General features: G+C 41.4%; 1 protein-coding gene across 1 annotated transcript in view; it reads left to right on the top strand.

Moving 5' to 3' along the window:
- PSMC1 (proteasome 26S subunit, ATPase 1) overlaps nucleotides 1–21,739 on the top strand; it is a 102,980-nt gene that overhangs the window by 29,362 nt on the left and 51,879 nt on the right. Inside the window, exons 2-3 of the mRNA XM_069637457.1 lie at nucleotides 9,965–10,018; nucleotides 11,379–11,475. Coding sequence (XP_069493558.1) covers nucleotides 9,965–10,018; nucleotides 11,379–11,475 — 151 coding nt within the window. The remainder of the gene's footprint in view (nucleotides 1–9,964; nucleotides 10,019–11,378; nucleotides 11,476–21,739) is intronic.

The raw sequence follows: 21,739 nt of genomic DNA, 5'->3' as shown, positions 1-21,739 counted from the left end.
ATATTTGTGTGGTGTTTTATATTGCCCCCTTCTGAAGAATGTGCATTCAAACTGACTGATAAATAAATTAATAATTGTTTTATCAAGAAAACTTGTGTGTAAGAGTTTATTTGAGTACTTGTCACTGTGAATCTCTCTGCAACTCCCCTACAGCTCACATTGACCCCTCTTGAGATAAGCCTGGCTGCTCCACACGCTACCAACCTGTGTAGTGCAGACTTATACCAAAGGTTGGGGTTCTATTGCCATGAGGTCAGGGTTGTTGTAGTGCACCCAAAGGGTACTGCATACAATCTTGCCTAACATCGGGTAAGGCCTAAAGGTGGAAACTTGGTTTGTGATAACGCAGTAGTGGGTGAAGCCTACCATGTACAGTCCCCTAACTCTATCTTGGTGTGTCATATTTCCTATTCCCCCGAGGATCCATTTAGCTGCATCGCATTTCCTACCCTCCTACATGAACTACTGGGGCAAACACATCTATGCAACTGTTTAGGTGAAAGCATGGGCTCCTATGTGTCCGTTTCCCCATTTTCTTTTTTATTGAGAGTATTTTTACTCGACATTTTTATTTTTGAGGAGTATTTGCCTGTTTCTATTTATTGTGTTTATGTAGCGCTTTCATCCAAAGCACTTTATAACAGAATACATAGAACATTATTTGTAGGGAGTAAAAGTGGCCGATACACCCCTTATTTGTAGGGCTGCCCTCAGAGTCAAATTCGGCACCTTCTATTGTATTCTTCATGTCTCGCGTGTCAGCTATATAAGCTGGAGTTTTAGGTGCAAGAGTTTGGAGAAACTTGTCAACATATTGTCCAGCAGTTTCTAATATTGAGCCATTCGCTGAGACGATTAAGAGTCTTTATGCATTTTAGGTAATGCATATTTCGCTGGTATTCTAGGACAAATGGGGTTGAGGAATGTATGTTTGTTAAGCTCACAATACCTTGCCCAAGACCAATGTCTGTCAGTTACTTTGTGTTGTCTTGGGAACGCCAGGCGTATCGGAGGCGGCCTCTCTCTCGGCGTGCGCATCAGAGTGCGAGCGTGAGGTGCGGCTTGATACGCCCATAGAGGTCCTTTCCTCTAGTTCCGGCGGAGCGAGGAGGCAGCCGAGCCGGGTGGCTGAGGAATGAAGAGCGAGGAGCGGAGTTTCGGCCGGGTGGCCGATACGGCTTGGCTGAGGGCTCAGGGTCTTGGGTGGCTCCACTGAGGTGCTGCCCTGGTCGCCCGGCGAGCGCTGCGGTGGCGTGGAGCTGCAGCGGCGGAGCGGGGCTGTGGAGCTGCGGGGGACGCAGTTGAGTGGTGGTGAGTTCCCTGGACGTGCTGGGGAGCAGTGTGGGGGTCGGCCCCACCGGGTTGTGGACTGGACGGGGGCTTGGAGTGTCTGTGGGCCCAGATCGACTTTTGGGGCGGGACCCCGCGGCACTATTTGGCTGGTCTGGCTGAGGTCCACCCCGGTCAAGACTGCAGCCTGCTGCCCCCCACGACTTTTTCGACGCCGGTTGTCTGATGCAGTTGCCTGGAGCCTGGCTGCCCACTGGTGGGGTCTGGTTGTGCTGGGCCTGTCTGCACATAACCTTGGAGACGAATAGGGAGTAGGCAGAATCACTGAACTTAGCCCATTGAGCCCATGAGGCTAATTAGCCCAGTATAGCAATAATCAGTGTAACCCACTAATAGTGCTAAGTTAGGTGGATCTACTAGAATAGCTAGCCCTCGGCTATCAATCCAAGCGGACAATACCTGGAGACTGTGGTCTGATGCCTTTGATCCAGAGATAGTACAATAACAGTCTGCTAGTGGGAAGATAAAGTGGGCGTTACCCTGCAAACTGTGAGTTGTCGTAGCGTGTGGTCCTGGCACTCATAGACAGTCCACTCGAGACGTCACTAATGCAATCAGACAAGAATCTTAATTATCCTGTGTACAACCTAAGGAAGACCAAGTCGAGAACAGTTGCTTGGGGTCCTGCCAACAAGAAGGCTGAGATGGACAACCTGATGCCTAAAATAAAAGCAAAAAAAAGCTCTCCGATCAAACAAGGTGTGATTACCTCCTTCTTCCCCCCTCGTGAAATAAATTCAACTACAATTGAAGAAGTTGCATTCGACCAACGGGACAATCCTATATCGAGTATATCTAATTTTGAAGACATTGATAATAACTCACTATTAGACCTATGCTTAAATATCCAGAGAAACATGACACCACAACCGGAAGTAAGATTTAATAATAGCAGCTGTCTATCGACAGGTAAACCCATGGACATCATTTCAGGGTCTTCCATGGTCAGAGATCGACCAGAGAGACTCTCCGCATCTCCTAATTTGGCGTTAGCCTCAATGGAAGATGACCCTGATGAAGTAATAGACCGCATTGACAAATCTAGTAAAGGGTTAGCCGAAATAGCGGAGATTCAGGCATCGGTAGCCTCGCTGCAGTTTGCACTTGAGATCTTGCTGAATATGTCGGGGCGGATCCTAGCCAATATGGACATCCTCATCAGGGGAAATGAGGAGAGAACGATTTCGGTTGAAGATGTGGAGGCTAACCTATCTGAGGCAACCCATGCTACTAGTGAGATGGATAAGCAACAAAACTTGGAGACCAACGAGGAGTCAGACAGACCTGATCCATTTTTTTCCAAAAAACAAAAGCGTTTAGCAAGAAAAATAAACAAGGGCAAAAAAATTAGTGTTACACAACCAACATCGACAGAGATGAAAGAGAGGGGAATGACTACTAAGAAGAGTAGGAAAAGAGCCGCGAGAGCCAAGAAAAGAAAGGCAACTCGCGATGGATACCTGACCAGCTGGCTTCTCCCCGAACAGGGACCGACAGTGGACCATGAAGAAAGTGCAGAGATCGTGGAAGGGACGGAGGCGAGCCATGGCAGTGCAGTAGATACAGCCATGGTAATCAGTCAACCGACGGTACAGGAAGACCTACCCCTTGAAGTAACAGGCACTTTGATCAACAAGAAAGAGAAGAAAGGCAGTCGAATTTGCCTTATTAAAAATCTATATCAGAGTAAGGTTAATAAATGGCTATCGCGATCAGAGTTTTTGACAAGATTATATTCTGTCCCTCAACTGCGGGTATTCATTTCAGATGACTTCCAATTCATTGAACCACTGAAAGGTCCGAATCCCAATGTCTCAGCCATCCACTGTAAATTTGCAGCCACGGCAGATTTATTAAGAAAGTATAAAGAGGAATTAAAATCAGTAGACGTGGATGTGGATGTTGATTTAAATGAAATTGACCCCAGCTGCCGGGAGGAAGAGGTTGCCGTTGCTGTGGATACAGTACCCTGCCCCAAAACACAGTTGGATAAGAAAATAGAAGCGTCTGATGTCAAACAGGTCTTGAAATGGCTGGCTGACGCCCTTCCTGAGATCTTAAAACAATCATGAGAACTATCGGTTGTATCTTGGAACTGTCAGGGTTTTATGCATTTACTTACACCAGAGGGCTCTGTGAAACTGTTTGATAAATCTAGCTGTTTCTGCCTGCAAGAGACTTGGACATTGGACCCTTTGGTATTAGATGGGTACACGCTGTTTCATGCTGCTGCTAAAAGAGGTGACAAAGGCCGGCCTTTTGGTGGTCTGGTGATAGGAGTGGCCAATACCTTGGGCTCCAGGCAGATTGGTTCTAACTGCGGAAACAACTTACTCGCAGTTGAAGTGATGCTTGAGGGCATAGATTCTATGTTTTCTTTTTTGTTGGTAAATCTCTACAATCCGCCTGGAGCTATATTAAGCGAACACTTACAAGACTCATTACAGGATGTGTTGGCAAATTGGTCACCTATAGCTACTAATTTGGGAGTAATGGTTGTGGGCGATTTCAATTGTCATATGAGAGGACGGGTGTGCAAAATGCAAAATCCTAAATTGAAAGAGAAGAGCATTATGCTGCATAACAAAATAGATATTGAGGGCAGTACCTGGGAATCCCTGTTTGAATTATGGGACATGATAATGCTTAATGGCAGAACAGCTAGTGATCACCCTGGACAATATACTTGGTCCAACGGTGCTGCTAGCAGCACATTGGACTATATATATATATATATATATATGTCCAGGGCTTCAAGAGCTGATTGACGATCTGATAGTTATGCCCAACGTATGGAGCGATCATGCCGTATTAAAATGTACAATGAGTATTCCTCGAAAGCAGCCCTCAATTAGCAATACGGGTATTGTAAAAGTCAATAAGATAGGAACCAGGATTTCCTGGTCAGATAAGAATATAGCACTTGCGGCAGAAACTTTGGGAATAGTAGTGCTTAAAGAGCCGCATAAATTCAATGATATGTCCATCAATTCCATAGAAGACTGGATTAGTGCTTTTTCAGGCAAACATGCTGCGGCCCCTATGGGGTGCATGATAAATAGTGTGGGGAATAAACTACCATTTGACAAAACAATCAGAGACATGAAGCATAATCTTAGAGCCGAGCTTCGCAGAGTAAAGAAATTAATGGCCCCAGGGGAAGCCTATTATCGGACTATTAGAGTGATTAAAAATAGATATAGATCGGCCATTAAGGAGAAAAAAAGGGCGGACAAGGTTCTTACTTGGCAAAAATTAGTGAAGACTGTATGCGAAAAAGAAGACCCATAATATCTGGTCTCTCTTGAGCGAGGCTCAGGGTACACAGAGGGGGACATTGGTCAATCCTATTGAAGCGAGAGTGTGGGTCACATATCTAGAAAACAGAAACATGGTGGGTGAGGAAACAACAATATTGGGTAGGCCGCCTTGTGAGGCCCCATTTTCTGTAACGTACGAGCTCATCTTGAATAAAATCAGAGTTAAAATCATCAAGAGCACCGGGACCCAACGGTTTGGCTAATGTTGTCATGAAAGCATACCCAGAGTTCTGGGCAAGTCTGCTAAACATCCTGTTTCAGAAAATACTAAAGACAGGTAAAATTCCCTGCTCATGGCAGACGGCAATATTAATCCCAGTTTTTAAAAAGGGCGATAGACTCGACCCAGGCAACTATAGGTTGATGCCACTGGAAAGATATTTGCCTCACTTTTGCTTAAGGAGTTACAATCCTGGGCAGAGGGCAGAGGAGTACTGTCCAGATTCCAAAGTGGGTTTAGACAAGGTTACTCCACTGCCCACAACATCTTGATTATGGACATTTTGCGAACCAGAGCCTTACGAACTGGATCGGTCCCGCTTTATGCATTGTATATAGACTTCACAGCGGCGTTTGACTCCATACCCCGTAGTCGGTTATGGAACAAACTGTATACAATGGGTTGTCCTGATGGCCTAATATACTATTTAAAACTCTTGCATTCAAATAATTCAGTTAAACTGAAATTAGATCAAGATGGCCATACAACTCAAAATGTTATACAAAACAGGGGTGTCAAGCAAGGATGCGTAACGGCTCCTTTAATTTACAACCTATATACCTACGACATCCCTGAAGCATTAAATAAGGTGAGAAACTGCCCGCCGAAAATTGGGAAAGCTAGCTGCCCAGTACTAGCATACGCAGATGACTTGGTGATATTTGATCACACCATCAGTGGGATGCGAAGATCTGCGGTTGCACTATGGGAATACGCTGAAGAGAATGGCTTAAGCATTAATCTAGGAAAAACAAAGATTATGAGATACTCAAGAAAAAAGGTCTCCCGCGTGCAACTCACAGTAGGGGCAGTGAATATTTCATATGTCCCTCGATACTGTTATTTAGGCATTGACTTTGAAAATACTGGGGATTATTTGGCATGCAAACAAACACGCTGTATTAAAGCTGCACAGTTCACTGCCTTATTTCATAGATTTACGATCAGCCATAGCGGCTTTACTCTATGGGGTATAAGGCAACTCTATATACAGGTGTTCGCTCCGGCGATAATATATGGCCTGGAAGCACTATTAGAGTCTGATCTTAGATGGCTTCAGATATTAGAGGGTAAATTCTGGCGACGTGTGCTTGGTCTACCTCCCTCAATTCCGATGGCCATCCTTAGATTAGAATTGGGTTTAACCTCCCTAAAGGCATTGGTGTTAAAGAAGCGAGCCGCGTTATATCTCAGAATGGTTCAAGATACAAGTAACGACATATTACTAGCGGTACACCAGGAAATAATAAAGGAAGGAACAACCTCTTCAATTGTTGATCAGATGAACAATCTGTTCTCCGAAATAGGCTGGCAATCCAGAGATGGTAAATACTCAGATAAAGTAAACAGAGCATTGAGTAAACGTATTGATCTTTGGGATTGGCTGGAGAATTTTGGACATCTTAAGAGTTTGAGCAGCTACCAGTTTGTGCAATATAGACTATTTGAATTTAGGAAACCCCAGAGATACTTGAATATCTGTCCATCTATTAAGCTTAGACGGTTTATATTACTGCTTCGCCTAGAACAACTACCTACCCTTAGCAATACGGGGAGAAAAGACAGCATGGCTGCCGAGGAACGCATCTGCCGATTATGTAAAGTGCATAAGCATTTGGAGACTGCAAAACATTTGCTGACTGAGTGCTCGGAGATGGTTGGCACTTTTACCCCCCTTCTTGGCAGTTATGTGCATGAAACTACATATATTGGGGAAGCTCTGTTTTGGCATTACTGCCTCAACTCCAACAGTCTACGTCTCTTAATAGCTCTGTATACTGTTTGGTTGCAAATTGAAACAAGATTGGGTATAACTCTGTAGAGGAATAGGTTTTATGAAATAATTCTCATACAGATGGTATGAAACTTATATATCTGTGTATAATGTGAATTATTTGTTTTTTAACACAGTATTTTGTATTGCAATTCATGTATATTTAAAAATTGTTAGTTGTGTTAAATTTGTGTAAAGTTTATAGTTTAAACTATAGCACAATAAATATTAAATTAAATGTCTGTCAGTTATATAAGCATTTGTTGAATGTTCTTGGTTTGGGTCATGGTCTAAAACTGTGTAATGTTGTATTTTAGACGAGTGTGAACTGAGCATATGCTCATATTTGTCAGTACTCGTGACCACGATTCCACCGCCTTTGACAGCTGGCTTGATTACAATTGAGTCATTTTTAAAGGCGAGCAATGCCTTCCTTTCTCCCTTCGTGAAATAATGCTGCCTTTGGTCATCCATGCTAGATGGGGACATAACCACTGCATTGGAATGGATCAACCAAGGGGGTTACTTGCCGCTCATTTATGAAAGGCTTTGTTCTGCTTTCAAATTCAAGGGTAGGTGCTTACATTACTTGTCCCAACTTCAATAATAGAAGCTCGGAATCATGAATACATTGGTACATGTCATTTTATGTAAAGGTCAAAGCAACATTATGCCTCAATATGCATAGTATGAAAATAGATACTTGATTGTAAACATATACAAAGAACAAAAACAATTACATAGCCGGGTGTCAATATAGCATAATGTGGCAGAAAATAGATCCTGCTATGATTTATTAATTCCCTCAATCACTCATCCCTAATCTTGAGTATAGTTACGAATGTTTAACATGAAAAAATCATCATTCAACTAATTGAAAAGGCGATGTGGCTAATCGAGACAAGCAAAATGGCAGTCGTTTGAAGTGCAGGGTACAGGTAGCTAGTAGGGTTCCAGTACAAAAGAGCAGCCACAGATGTGGGCTCGGCAGAGTTCCTGAGCAGAGAAAGTTGCGAAACGGTAGATTGTCTTTTACCACAAGCGCACAGAGAGGGTTGAACAATAGGTGTTGGTGTGGATCACAGGGATAGTCACAGCACAGCGATTGGTCTCAAGAGCAGGTGGCTAGGAATTTTGGTAGTTTTCATTTTCTGTATGAGCATGGATGTAGTGTTTTTAAATGCATATTGTTTTTTGCACCCGCGCTGTTACATATTTCCCATGGTGAAAGACTTGTGCCCCTTTTTCATCTGTCACTTCGGCACACGGTGAATAGCACATAAACAATCCGAAGATGGTTATTTCTGTCTTAACTCAAGTATACCTTTGACCTATTTGTGGTTTTTTTTAGCACCCAAGCCCACTGTGGTATCCAATCTCTTTGGGTGGCTAGTTCTAGACGCCGTTTAGAACTTGAGTCTTGTTGAGCTTTTCGTTTGCAACACTTACTAAATGGCCAAGCTTTTGAATTAAACTTGAATCTTATTTTCTCTTAAGGGTCCTTGATATAATATTTTATTTGTATCGCGCTCATACACAGGTGTTTCAGAGTGCGACCAGGCAAAGGGAGGAGGAACAGGGGTGAAAACAAAAACAAACGATCTTACTAGGCCCAGTGACATTGAGAACGTGCAAGTGCATGGGGAAGGGAAAAAGAGGGAAAGTGCATTGGAGGGGGGAGAAATTGGAAAGTGCAGAGCATAGGAGAAAAAAAAATAATAAGTAAATAAGGTGATCAAAAACAGTGGTAGTTCAGCCTGTGAGTGGCAAAGTGCAAGGTAAGTCAGATAGGGTGTATCTGATAATTACAGAAGAAGGGTAGGGGGGACTGTATGGGTACAGATACAGGCCCCAGTGCAAGCGGTGGCCAGGAGGCAGTGCAGGAGGGTGGCAGGGTGAGCAGGTACCTGGGCCCGAAGGACAGAAGGTGGCCAGGTGCAACAGTGCCGAGAGAGAAAGCAGATCAGCAGGGGAGAAGAGGGGCAAAGGCAGAGGCGAAGAGGAAGGTTTTGAGGAGCTTCCAGGACCGTAGATGGTTCTCCTCAAGTTTCAAGGTGGCAGGGAGGCAGTTCCAAAGGGAGGCTCCAACCGAAGACAGAGATCTACCCCCAGCACATTTCTTTGAAAAACGACTGACCCTGAGGGAGTTAGAGGTAGAGAGCGAAGTGCTCGAGAGGGGAGGTAGTTATGGAGGGATACTTGAAGGTATTTTGGACCCAGGCCCCAGAAAGCCTTGTGGACAATGCAAAGGGTTTTAAATTTAATTATTGCATCCACTGGGAGCCAATGAAGGGAATTCAGAGCTGGAGAGATGCGATCCCAGGGCTTGAGGCCAAGGACAAGTCTCGCAGTCCTGTTCTGGATTAGTTGTAAAGGGCGGAGAGTGGAGGCAGGTAGATTTAGAAAGAGGCTGTTACATTAGTCTAACCCAGAGAGAATCAGTGCTTGGGAGACAATGAGCTTTTGAGGGAAGGAGAGGAAAGGAAGGGACCTTTAAGGAGGTGCAGTAAGAAGTTTGACTTTTTAGAGACGTCAGAGATGTGTGCGGAGAAGGAAAGTGTGGAGTCAAAGATGACCCCAAGGTTCTTAGCTTCGCAGGTAGGGGCAGTAGGAGGACCAAGGGAGGCCGGCCAGAGAGTGAGCGGAAACGATGGGGAGGGTGTACCAATGAGGAGAAGCTCAGTCTTGTTGGCATTTAAACTAAGATCATTGGCGGCACACCAATTTTCAATGGCGATTAGACAGCCAGAGATGAGGGAAGGCGAGGAGGTGGCTGAAGGAAGCCTGAAAATGAGTTGGGTGTCGTCAGCATAGCACTGGAAGTTTGAGCAAAAGATGGAAATGCAGTAGGCGAGAGTTGCCAAGTATTGGTTGAACAGCCAGGGCGAGAGGTTAGACCCCTGGGGAACACCACAGGTAGAGAGGGAGATGGAGTATAGGAAGGAACCAAGTTGTACCTGGGAAGGTCGATCAGAGAGAAAAGAGGTCAACCAGGCCAGAGCCTGATCAGTGATACCCAGGTTGTCACGGAGGGTGTGGTTGACCCCATCAAAAGCAGAGGAGAGATCAAGTAGGATAAGGACAGAGGGAATGTTGAGAGCAGGTCTTCACGGATGTTGGTATTCCCATCTCATCTGTGTTTGATACATGTGCAGTTTCATTGCCTACTAATACTTAATTGCAGGTCGATATTGCAATGTTGGCACCCTTCCAAAACGGGATCTTCTATTTGTGTGTGTGAGTGTGTTGTACTGCTTGAAAGGGCACTGCCTAATCATTCAATGTGACTTCTTTTTTCAGGGGCAAAGTCAAAGTGGTGGACATGGTCCTGGTGGCGGCAAGAAGGACGACAAGGTATATGATTTAATTAAAAACATTTGCGCTGTGCTAAATTTGTAAAATGGTCTGGGTTGGGAATCTACAATGTTTAATTTTTTTTATTTGTCATCATGAATAAGAGATTGTTCAGTTTGGAGGTTATAAGGAACCTTTTCGAAGAATGTTTTGCAGCCATTGAGCTGATGGCCTAATTTGAAATAAAACATGTTAACTGGACATTTTTAAAATTATGCTTTTGTAACTACCTATCATGGTAATTGAAATAACCCTCTTTAAATTTTGAGGTTCTTAAAGTTAATGAGTGGGGGCAGGTATAGGCCTCTAGGGGTAGTTTGGACTCCTGCTTCTCAACGCTGCCTGGTGGTTCATGGGTTGTTGCATCATGCCATAGAATGTCTGGGTTTTCGAGGCAAGTGATTTGGAGGCAAGACAACTGATGATGTTTGATGAAGATTGATTACTCTAGGCACAATGAAGGCAACATCTGAAAGGTCTTGTGAAGGCTAGAGGGAAAGTGTTGTAGTGAACCCAAAGTTTAGCTTGTTCCAGTCTTGTGCTTTGTCCTGGTGCAGTCCTATCAGTCAGTAATTAACAAGAGCTTGGTTTAACAGAGAAAGTTGATTTAACTTCAGCTCACTGCAAAGCTAAGGTGTCATACGTAACTGATGATGCACTCAGTGAGTATCATGTGAATTGCTGTCTTTCATGTATTTTGATTCTGGTTCACTACCTGGGTGTTTCCTTTTTAGTCTGTGCATAATCTGTCACCTAGAGTAATGCAGGTTTAAAGGATAAAATGAGGAGGATCCAAAATATAGGTAGGAAGAATAGAATGGAAAAACAAATGGGAGGAATGAGAGTGTTGAAGGATAGTATGGGCCTATTCGAAATATAAATTAGCGGGAAAGGGAAGGGTCTCTATGAATCTCTCGAAACAGGATTTGCAGCATTCAGGTGATCGTCTCATTTGAGATAAAACCTGTAGAGACTGGGTGTTTTAAAATAACGCTTCATCCGTAGGAGGCAGAGGTAAGTCCTCTGGATGTTGATGTGCTTGAAGATATAGCTCGGAGGCACTAGTTGGATAGGCCTGTGGCAATGATGTGGACTCCTTCTCAAAGCTGCCTTGTGGATACTAAGATTGATAAGGTTGGGAAGATGGTTGCCGGATGGGATGGCTAGGAATGACCAGTAGAAAAGGATTGAAGGGATTGAACCATAGAGCGAAAGGATGAATAGGAACGATAGATTGTTTGGTATGGTAGATGAATAGATATAAAGGAAGGATTCCTATACACCTAACTTGTCATCCCAAAAGTAAGTCTGTTGTAAAAAATGTCTGATACTGTTCTGTCTGTTATGTTCTAATTCTCAGGATAAAAAGAAAAAGTATGAGCCTCCAGTTCCAACTAGAGTAGGCAAAAAGAAGAAGAAAACCAAGGGACCAGATGCTGCCAGCAAGCTTCCTTTAGGTAAGAACATTGGCTCCACAGTCTGCCATAGTCGTTAGAGCAGGTACTGAAGTAAGCAAGCAGAGTGAAGATTTAAGAAAAATAAATAATCTGCAATGGAAAAACCAATGTTTGCTTAGTATCCGCGAGGCATTTTCTGCTGCATTGTCTAAACCGTTGTTTATTTTATTTTCAGCCATAACGAGCAGAGATGTGTACTGCTAAACTGTTTGTACATATGATTCTTGTGAGTAAAGGCACTGTACATATAATTCTTATAATAGAAATATAAATATATATTCACAATAACATACAAAATTGCATTATGGTGGACATAGCATTATGGGGGGTGAGGACATCAGGAACGTGCCGAGTTAAGCCAAGGTAATGTGCTGAATTTCAGGGGGTTTGTTGCGATAAATCTGGTCGGCTTAACTCAATTTATTCAGTGAATATATTGAATATGTGTGTGTGTGTATATATATATATATATATATATATATATATATATATAGCTTGATATTTATTTCTATATATGTGTGTGTGTATGTATACAGTCCATTTATAATTTTGAAATAACGTTGAGTGAAAACGTTCAGTGAAGGCTTTATAGTTTAATCAGTGCTCTCTTCATTCAATCACCCCATAAAAATGACCTATATTAATCCGTAACCTTGCCTGTTCATCGATCTGTTCTGCGTAACAATCCATTGTATGTTATTGTTCTGTTAATTGTCACATGAGTGACTGTGATCAATAAACAGGTATAGATAGTAATGGAAATTAAACTAGATTTATTTTGGCTGTTTATTATAGGATGGCCATAACAACAAACTGGGTGTGGTAGTGTAAATCCGAACATCTAACTAGGTCTTCTTGTAACTCAGCCATGCAAATCTGAGTTGAAAGGAATTTGACACCCTAAGCCCCCTCCTGAAGGCCACCTCCCGTAGTTATAGAGCATTCTAGCAGTCATTGGTCTGGTCCTGTTGTGCTGGTACATAAAGCAGAAAATAAGGAGTGGGGGCTCTGTGTAGTCTATAGAACTCTCATTCCAGTTACAGTGACTGATGCACACACTCTGCCAAAAGCTGATGAACTTGTGGACAACATAGGTGGTGTCTAATTCTTGAGCAATTTTGACCTCACTTCAGGCTACTGGATATAGCTTTCTCCACCACAGGAGGCTTGTACTAGTTCATGAGCATGCCTTTTGCTCAAAATAATGCACCTGCCACCTTTACAGAGGTAAATAAACATGCCGTCCGTGGTCTGGAGAACATCTATATTACCTACCTCACTGGCCTAGTTGTATTCAGTGACTCCTTGTAATCTGATATGAGCTACCACAGTCGAGTATTGCAGGCCTTGACGGAGGCCCAACTGTATACCAAGGCTTCAAAGTGCCACATAGTTAAGACAACAGTGGTTTATCTTAGCCACAAAGGTGGTTGTGGCGAAATGCAGCCTCTTCGCAGTAAGGACTAAGTGACTTCAATTCAGCGATCCCACTAAGTCAGTGCCTCGTCTGAGACGCCCAAGGGAAGCCCTTATTTATATATTTTTATGACAAGTTATACTCTGGATGATAAACCCTTATTAACGCCCCTCTCTTTGAATCCCCCTCACCTCGCTGAGCCAAGAAGTAGGTGTGTTTTGCAATTTAAAAGATTTATTGGCAAAATTAAACTATATATATATCACACTTTTATAATTAATATTTGATATCACACTTAAGAATATGACAGTGATCAACAATGGATAATATTACAATTGTACGCTTATTTAATTACTTAGGAGTTGGTATAGGAAGGAAAAGGTAACTGAGAATGCTTTTAGGGTTTCAAGGAAATGCAATGATGAATAAATGCAGTACAGAAGTAAACTGATAGGGTTTCACAAGAGATAATATGTTCACTTTTCCCCTTGTGGCAATTCACCCCCCCCCCCCTATGCAATATAAGGAGATGGAAGGAGAGCGCACAATTTTCAGGAATACAAACAAAATGCAATACAAAGTTCCATTTCCCCCCAGCGAGCTTAGAGGAAAACGGGTATGATTTTAAAGCAGGCAAATCCTTTTAAATGTGGTGGCAATGAAGTAAAATATGCTAAAAATGCTTTTAATTCCCTATAGGAGGTTCAGGGTAGGTGATAGCTATTTAAGATTAATTCAAGTCACACTTGCGATGCTCAATGAGGGATTAGCAGGTTGAAAACGAATTTTAGCAGTTCAAGCAAAAGACGGCTATCTTTGACGGGAGCTAATTTTTCAATTTGCGGCAATTTTTCCGAATGTGTCGAGCGCGATAATGGAATAACTATAAGGAATAGAAAGTTAAATCTCGTCCCTAGCACCTTTTGAATCCAAAGATACAGACGATGAAGGTAGTTTTTCAGAAATGAAATAATGATTCAAAATGGCAAAATTACACTTTTACAGGTTTAAAATCGGAGAAGGGACACACGATTCTATGATGCAGTTCTGGACAGGTTAAAATGGTTTGAATCAGATTATTTTAGACTAAGAGAATGGTTCTGGCACAGTTCTAGCTGAGTACTCACACTATAAATTTGAAATAGGCCGTCAAGGTCTGATCAGGTTTGGACTGGACTCCTGGCGGGTGGTTCTGAAATCGCAGCTCTCTGGGTCAGCTCTGCTCTGCACTTCACAGCGGTCTGGTCTCTGGTTCTGGCAAAAGTTCTTGGCACTGCTGAAAAAGTTCTGAAGTCTGGATTCTAAGTTCTGGAGATGGTCCTTCTGGATATTGTCTGGTCCGGCAAAATGCTTCGCAAGAAAATGGAAAGTGAGTGTCTTGCATTTCCAAAGCAGTCTCTTTTTATGTGTTTTGAAAATGGGTGTGTGCGTGGGCCTAACTAAGCCTGCCCCTCGCAACTTATCATTGGCCAAGCTCTCCTCTCCCCCTTGGAGGAATGGAGTGTCATCAGGCATTAATTTTATGGCATACAGAAAGAACACTCCCCTTGTCAATTTGCACACATCTATTTTTGATCCAAATACATATTTATGTATGTGCCATTGTTCTAATATTATATGTCCAGTTAACATATTTTCTGTAGCACCAAACCATCCGATCCCTGTCTTTGTAAGATGTCGTGTCCACTTATGACAGAATTCTGCCCTTTTCATCAAGAACACAACCTCTAAACTTTCCCAGAATTTACACAAACACGCACAAGGAATATGGGCATCAGATGATAAAGTGTCAGATTTTTGACATACAGACATTCGGAGTAATACCTTATTTTCCGCTACTACCCCCCAGAACATACCACAGAGTCCTAACACCTATTAAAATGTGCACAAAAAAATCACAAGAATAATGATATTAATTATATAATTTTGACAAGTCCGTACTATGAATTATCCATCTTTTTAAAATTATGCTCTGGCCCAGAGGGGTGTGGTTTCCCAAAGCACATGGTGGAATTTCTGGTTTATCCACTTCCTCCAACTCAGGTTGCTCATAGAGGCACTGCTCCTCCCAGTTTCTCCCAAGAGGAAGCCATTTACGACCCCCCCCCTAATTTAACATTTGCCTGAGCCAAGGAAGGCTCATTGTTCTGTTTCCCTGCTCCCAGGTGCTCCTCCCCTGATTCAATCAGAGAGGTGTAATCTCCTTTTCGTGGGAACAGCAGAAGGCAGCCAGGCCTGCGAATGCAGTGGCTGAGCAAGTTTCAACTCCTGTCGGGGGTAGTTGCCGGGCAGAATTCAATCTCTTCAAGTCAGGCTTCAGCCAAAAGTCACTTTTGGTCCCAGTTTTTCTTCATTCAGATCAAACTTACAATTTCTACACATGCAGCTAGAACGCTGATTCTAAGTTCAAAACTATGGGCCTCATTACACGGTAGGCGGTAAACCATGGCGCTATTAGCGCCATGGTTCATGCCGGTAATTTAACGGTACCGCCTTGGAGGAGGGAATTACCGCCCTATTCCAAGGTTGGGAAGGCGGTAATTCCTCCTTCCTCCATTGCCCTTCCCCATTCCCATTTTGGCCCCCTAGGGCATGATGGGAATGGGGAAGGCGATAATTACGGTACCGCAAATTGCGGTACCGTAATTAGCTCCCTGGTCCCTTTGCGGGTTGGATTTTTAACGCCTGCAAAAAGCAGGTGTTAAATTCCCCAACCAGCAAAGGGACCTCGTAGTAAGGCGGTATGGATTTTCCGGTACCAGTAAAATACCGGTACCGGTAAACCCTTACCACCTACCGTGTAATGAGGCCCAATGACATTTAAACAGTTGCAACCTATGTGACACTCAAAGTAGGTCACTCATTTATTTTAAACATTTTGATTTTAGTGGCTTTAAGTCCAATTTCACTTCAGCTGCTGACATCCACAGCTCAGCCAGTTTTGTTATAAACATTGTTGTGGGCTCTTCATCTTTCCAGATTTTGTATGCACACAAGACTACATTCTGCCAAATGTCTGCTGGTGTTCAGTAAGATTTTTGAATATCTTGCAATGTTTAAAATAGGCATTTTTAGCTTGCATTTCAGAGAAACAAAGGTGATTTCAAAGCGCTTTTTGAACTAACAGGCACTGCTGTTTTTCCTTTGGCACCACGTTTCACTCATGGCGCTTCTGTCCCATCACGCTCGCACTGGTGGGTGGTAGGTCAGGCGAACATTTTGGTGTGCGCAAAAACTGTGCGGTTTTCGTGGATTCTGGCGCAATGTGGGCTTTTTCAGCCATCTTGGATTTTCTGAGCCCACAGCACCAAATGTGGCAGCTTAATAACTTGAACGTGGGGCAAGACACCCAACAGGACCAAGTTGTCCAGCACTGGGAAACCCCAACAAATCCGACCCCAGAGAGAACCTTCTTTTTTTTTATTATTATTTTTTTTTTTTTGTTGTTTTCCGATACAAATATATTTACAACATTTTCTTAAAAATTAATGGATTGATTACAAAACTTAAAATAATCAATTTAAGAATACATTCCAATGCATTATACCTAACAATTACAGATTATTAAAACTCTAATACATTGTCATAACTTTAATATTTAAAATGGACATAACATAGCAGCACATATTAGCAAACAAAGCACATAAAATATCATTGTATTAACTCTATACCACCAGGTCTTAAATCATATTAGATGCCTGAGTTGTACACAGTCATTTACATCTTTACGCACTTCTCCTTTTGTAATACTTAGACATCTATTATGTGTCCTAATCATAATTTAGCTGGAAAATCACTTGACTTATACCCTACACCAGTTTCACATGTGTTTTTAGACAAACTTTTCTCGATTATAAACAACAACTGTGTTAAGTCAATAATCATTGGCATACGATAGCCCCACATACATTGGGACCACAACATTTCACTTTGGTATTCAGATGTTAAGCTTTGATATTTTAACAAACTATTTTGACGTGTTTTTTCAAAATATAAACACTGCAAGACAAGATGCTTCAGCGTTTCTTTTTGCGAATTATCGCAAAATCTACAACCCCTATTTACCATGGCAGAACAATTTAGCCAATTCTTAGTACGCTCTAATGTTGGAATTAGATTAAATTTAAATCTCATATACATAGTGCGGATCTTATGGCTAGGACACAATTTCAGATATATTGGTAAACATGACTGTTTGTGCCGATATTTTGCATACTCCTTATATAAAAAATATTCTCCAATTTTATCTGAATTAATTGCCCAATCAAATTGCATGAGCTTAGACTTTACAATCTGAGTACGATTTATAAGGTCATCCCTTACCATTCCAATTTTTTCAAGCTCTTTGTCGCACCTTTTACCTTCAATCACCACTGACACAGGCTTACCCTTTTTTATCATGTGTAGAAGATCTTCATACAGTGAATTTGGTAAGGGCTCCAGGATTTTAGCATAAGACGCAAGCTTTCTCCATAGGTGTTTGGTAGCCAAGGAAGATAGACCTAATTCATGAATAATGATAGAGTTAGTTCGGAAGGGACATAGGCAACTGTAAAACCTTCTTCCAAATTTGCCCTTGTATTTTGTTTAATGTTGGGCCGATTTTAACATAACACAAATCTAAACCATATAGAATAATAGCTTCAACTTTAAGCTTATAAAATTCTAATAATGGAATTATGGAGAACTTGCAGATTCTTAGGTAGATTAATTTCATTTGTGCAATCAAGGGCATTGCTTTAATAGAAATTTCTCTATTCCATTTATCACATGAATCTGAGTTATTCAAGTTATAGCCCAGGTAAATCATACCTAAGGAACGTGGAATCAGATGGCCATTTATGTTCCACTGATATCTTACCAATTTTCTTTAGTTTGAAAATACCAGGATATGAGATTTATTGTAAATTGCCGCTTTTCACAGAAATCGACAAGACAGGCTATTTTATGTTGAAGCCCAAAGGGGGTAGCGTCAAACATTACCAAGTCATCAGCAAACGCTAACCAATCCAGGCAAAGGTCCCCTATTTTAAGCGCAAATGAGTTACACGTCAACCATATTGAATCTATTTCAGACAGATATAGGTTAAAGAGGGTTGCTGCAAGGTTGCAACCCTGCTTCACCCCTATATATGTACTGATTGATGGAGTCAAGGATCCTTCTTTATCCAGCTTAATCCTATAGCATGTGTTAGTGTGAAGCATGATGATCATTGCTATCAGGTGCAGCGGAATTTGCATATCCTGCATCCTTTTCCACAACAATTGTCTAATAACAGAGTCAAAGGCTCCTGATATATCTACAAACGCCATATATACTGGACCATGATCCTTCACTCTAGAGATTTTCAATATGTGAGCTAACAACGTTGCATTTAGCTGTGTACCCATACCTTTACGAAAACCAGTCTGATACCTTGAAAGAATTTCATGTTTCGAGATAAACTCATTTAGGTCCTTCAAAATTAATGCTGAGAAAATTTTTGCAAAAGTGTCAATAAGTGCTATTGGTCTAAAATTAGCGGGGTCATTCAAAGGCCCTTTTTTATGTAATGGAATAACGATCGCAGATACCCAAGACTCGGGGATTTTCTTTATTTTAAATACACAATCCAGCCTCCTTAGAATTATTTTTGCCCATAAGTTAGGGTCATCCTTGATAACACATGGAGGTATACCATCAGGCCCAGCAGCTTTAGAATAATTTAACTTTGCAATTATGTCAATGATGTTGCTCAATCCCCAGGGACAAGTAGAAGGGAGGTTACCAGCCAAATCGGGAGATGTTAAGCCACAGAATTTCATAGGTAATGCATATTTTGCTTCATAAAATTTGCACCAATCTTCTCCACTTACTGCGGAACACAGTTCTAATTTGCCTTGCAGTAAGGGATCCTTCAATGTCGCCCAAATTTCCCTCGAATTCTTGCCCACAAGGTTCTGGATCATCCTTTGATTAGTTACGATGGAATTATGAATTTTAATGTATTTAACATCATTTCTATAATTAGCAAGAATTTTCTTTTTCTTACTTGCATAACCTAAAGAATTAACAGATTCTTTCAGTAATTTGCGAAGTTCGCTATTCTTTTGTGTTTTCCTTAAAGCAATTGCAACATTAGATTTCTTTGTGTGCTCATATTTACTAGCTACTATGCAATTTTTTGCTAAAGTATTAAGATGACCACATATCATTCTGACATTTTTCCTTTCCCAAATCACCAGTTCATCATTAGACAATAATTCCACATTGGTCTTTATCAAATCTCTGTTAACTAGAAAATTTAGCTTCCTATATAAGTTAGCGTTCCACCTGATAGAGAGTGCCTTACGATCAGTCTCCAATAATACCAATGCTGGGATGGTTTCATACATTGGGGTGCTAATTACTAACATACACTCCAAGATACAATGATCACTTAGATATGTTTCAATGATCTTACATCTTAAGGGCAATTCAGCCAGGGAATTTGAGATTACTATGTAATCTATAGCGGTACGTTTTGTGCCACGTGCCCAGGTATATGCTTCAGTTTTTTGTTCAAAGGGAACGACCTGCAGCTCCCATTCGGATAAATATTTACGCCAATTTATCCCTCTTTCAAGAGCCAGTATTTCATAAGATGAAACTATATCAGATTTGATCATTGTTTCGTTGAGATTTGAATTAAAGTCCCCACCCAGAATGATCTGTGTGTGTGGAGCGTCTATTGCCACTAATAGCAGAACATGATTGACTTTTTCAATAATTTCATCCAAAGATGATGACGCAGGGTTCCAATACAACGCGACTATTAACATTTGAATTGGCTCTCTAGAAGGTACAATCACTTCAACCGCTAGAATATCCGAGGAGGAATAAATTTGGCGCAGTTTCAATTGATATCTATGTCTCACCAAGATCGCTAGTCCACCAGATGGACGGCCTTGGTTCCCCTTTATCGCATGAGAACAGAATGCTACGTATCCCTCCAAATAAATATCATTAGTTGCCATAGTTTCCTGCAAGATAATAATTGCTGGTAATTCAACTCCCAGTTTTTTTTGAAAACCAATTCCTAAAATTGTTAAAGCCGCAACAATTCCATGAGTTAATGACCATGATGTCATTCTATTGTTTTTCTATGCCGGGGATACTGCTTATTAGATTTTGCATCAATGGTTCAAGCCGTGATAGACTAGACGCAATCTTGGCAACAGATTCCGATTGCATTCTCATTTTTTCATGTAATGTAGCGAGCTGCTTATCATTCCTTCCATATGGGTGTTGTTCTCATGTATAGGTGATTGGTATTCTACAAATAATGTGGCATTTTCCATTGACTTAAACATAGACAACTCATAACCTAGCAATTGAAAGTCCTGTAAATGTTTCCAGATTAGTGCAGCAATAATTGTATTCTGGAATTTACATAACATTCTGCCATTAGAGTTGTGTGGTAAACGGACCCAATCTATATCATAAGAAACTAAGTTCCTCAAGGCAGGAATTTGATGAAATACTTTCATGAGGGCGGTACGATTTAAATTTGGGTTATCAACCTTAGCGGGATCCAGAGTCCATCCCATTACCAATTTCATTTCGGACCCTAAAGAGTGGTAGAACAACCATTTATCACCACACTCTCCCTCAGACATAGAAAGGGAGGATATGGGCTGATGGTTTAACTGCATGTCAGCGATTTCATTCATAGGCGGTGGCCTCAAAATATCAGAATCTTGAGTGTCACCAGCATCAATAGCAACCTGGACATTTACATTATGAGCACTGCTATCGAGAATAGAGCCCGCAACTTGACTTTCAGGGTTAGTCTCAACAGTATTTAGAGGCTTTTGAACCAAATCAGAGATTTTTTTGTCAATTTTTTCAAAAAATCGTTGTAACTGAGTCTGTATCAAAATGGGTGATAGTGGCATATTTTCGTCGCTTTTGTTAACAGCGCTAAGTTTAGGGTTCAATTTAGTTTCAACTGGTGTATTCGCGGTGGTATCGACCACAATACTCATGGACTCTGATTTAAGAGTCCCATACTCAGATGGACCCAAAACAGCCTGACTTTCACTACTTAATTGTGTGACATCGATATTATTAGCATCCATACTAACGCAATTATTGTGCCTTTGTTGCTGTTTGAGCTTTTTATTGCTCTGTTCTCCCAATATTACGAAATTTTTGTTTTTTGTTTTTATTTTGTCATTTTGCTTAAAATTCAGACCAACTTAAGGTTTGGGATCTTGAAATTTTACATTTTTTTGTTTTTTTAAAGCTTTATTATATAATTTTTTTGCTTTTCTAGACATAAAAAATGTACTCTGATTACCATTTGCTTCTTCATCCAGTTCACCAATGCATTCATGACCACACTGCGTGGTCTCCGAATTTAAGTCAATCAGGTCTGTCAACGCAGTGAGACTATCGGGAGTAACTATACTTTTGGATGATAAGAGTTCATCCTTTTCGTTCAATACCGCTAGCAACCTTTCTGGCGCTATTAAGTTTGCCTCAAGGACAATCTTTTCTAACGCCAGTATCCTCTCATGCTGTACTTTTGCTATTTCCACATATGGCGGAAGCAAATTTTCTGGCACAGTTTTTATCACGGTTACTGGATTTGTATTCAATGCGTTGTTCCAGTCTACAAACTCAGTTTGAGTAGCCATGGAAATACTGTTGGGTGTTTTCCCAGCACTAATCTCATCTGCTATGATTTCCATTTTTTGAGTTTGCAGACGTTTTTCACTCATATGTTGCTCAGCCCAGAACACATGATATTTTTCCTGAGCAAACAGCCTTCAATTTTACTCATTTTTGCGTTGATTTCTGCAGTTGCTAGACTCAGGGCACCA

Source organism: Ambystoma mexicanum, chromosome 14 (genome assembly GCF_040938575.1).
Source record: "Ambystoma mexicanum isolate Mex_15411 chromosome 14, UKY_AmexF1_1, whole genome shotgun sequence".
NCBI classification, from domain to species: domain Eukaryota; kingdom Metazoa; phylum Chordata; class Amphibia; order Caudata; family Ambystomatidae; genus Ambystoma; species Ambystoma mexicanum.
This window is presented reverse-complemented; position numbering and strand designations above follow the sequence as displayed.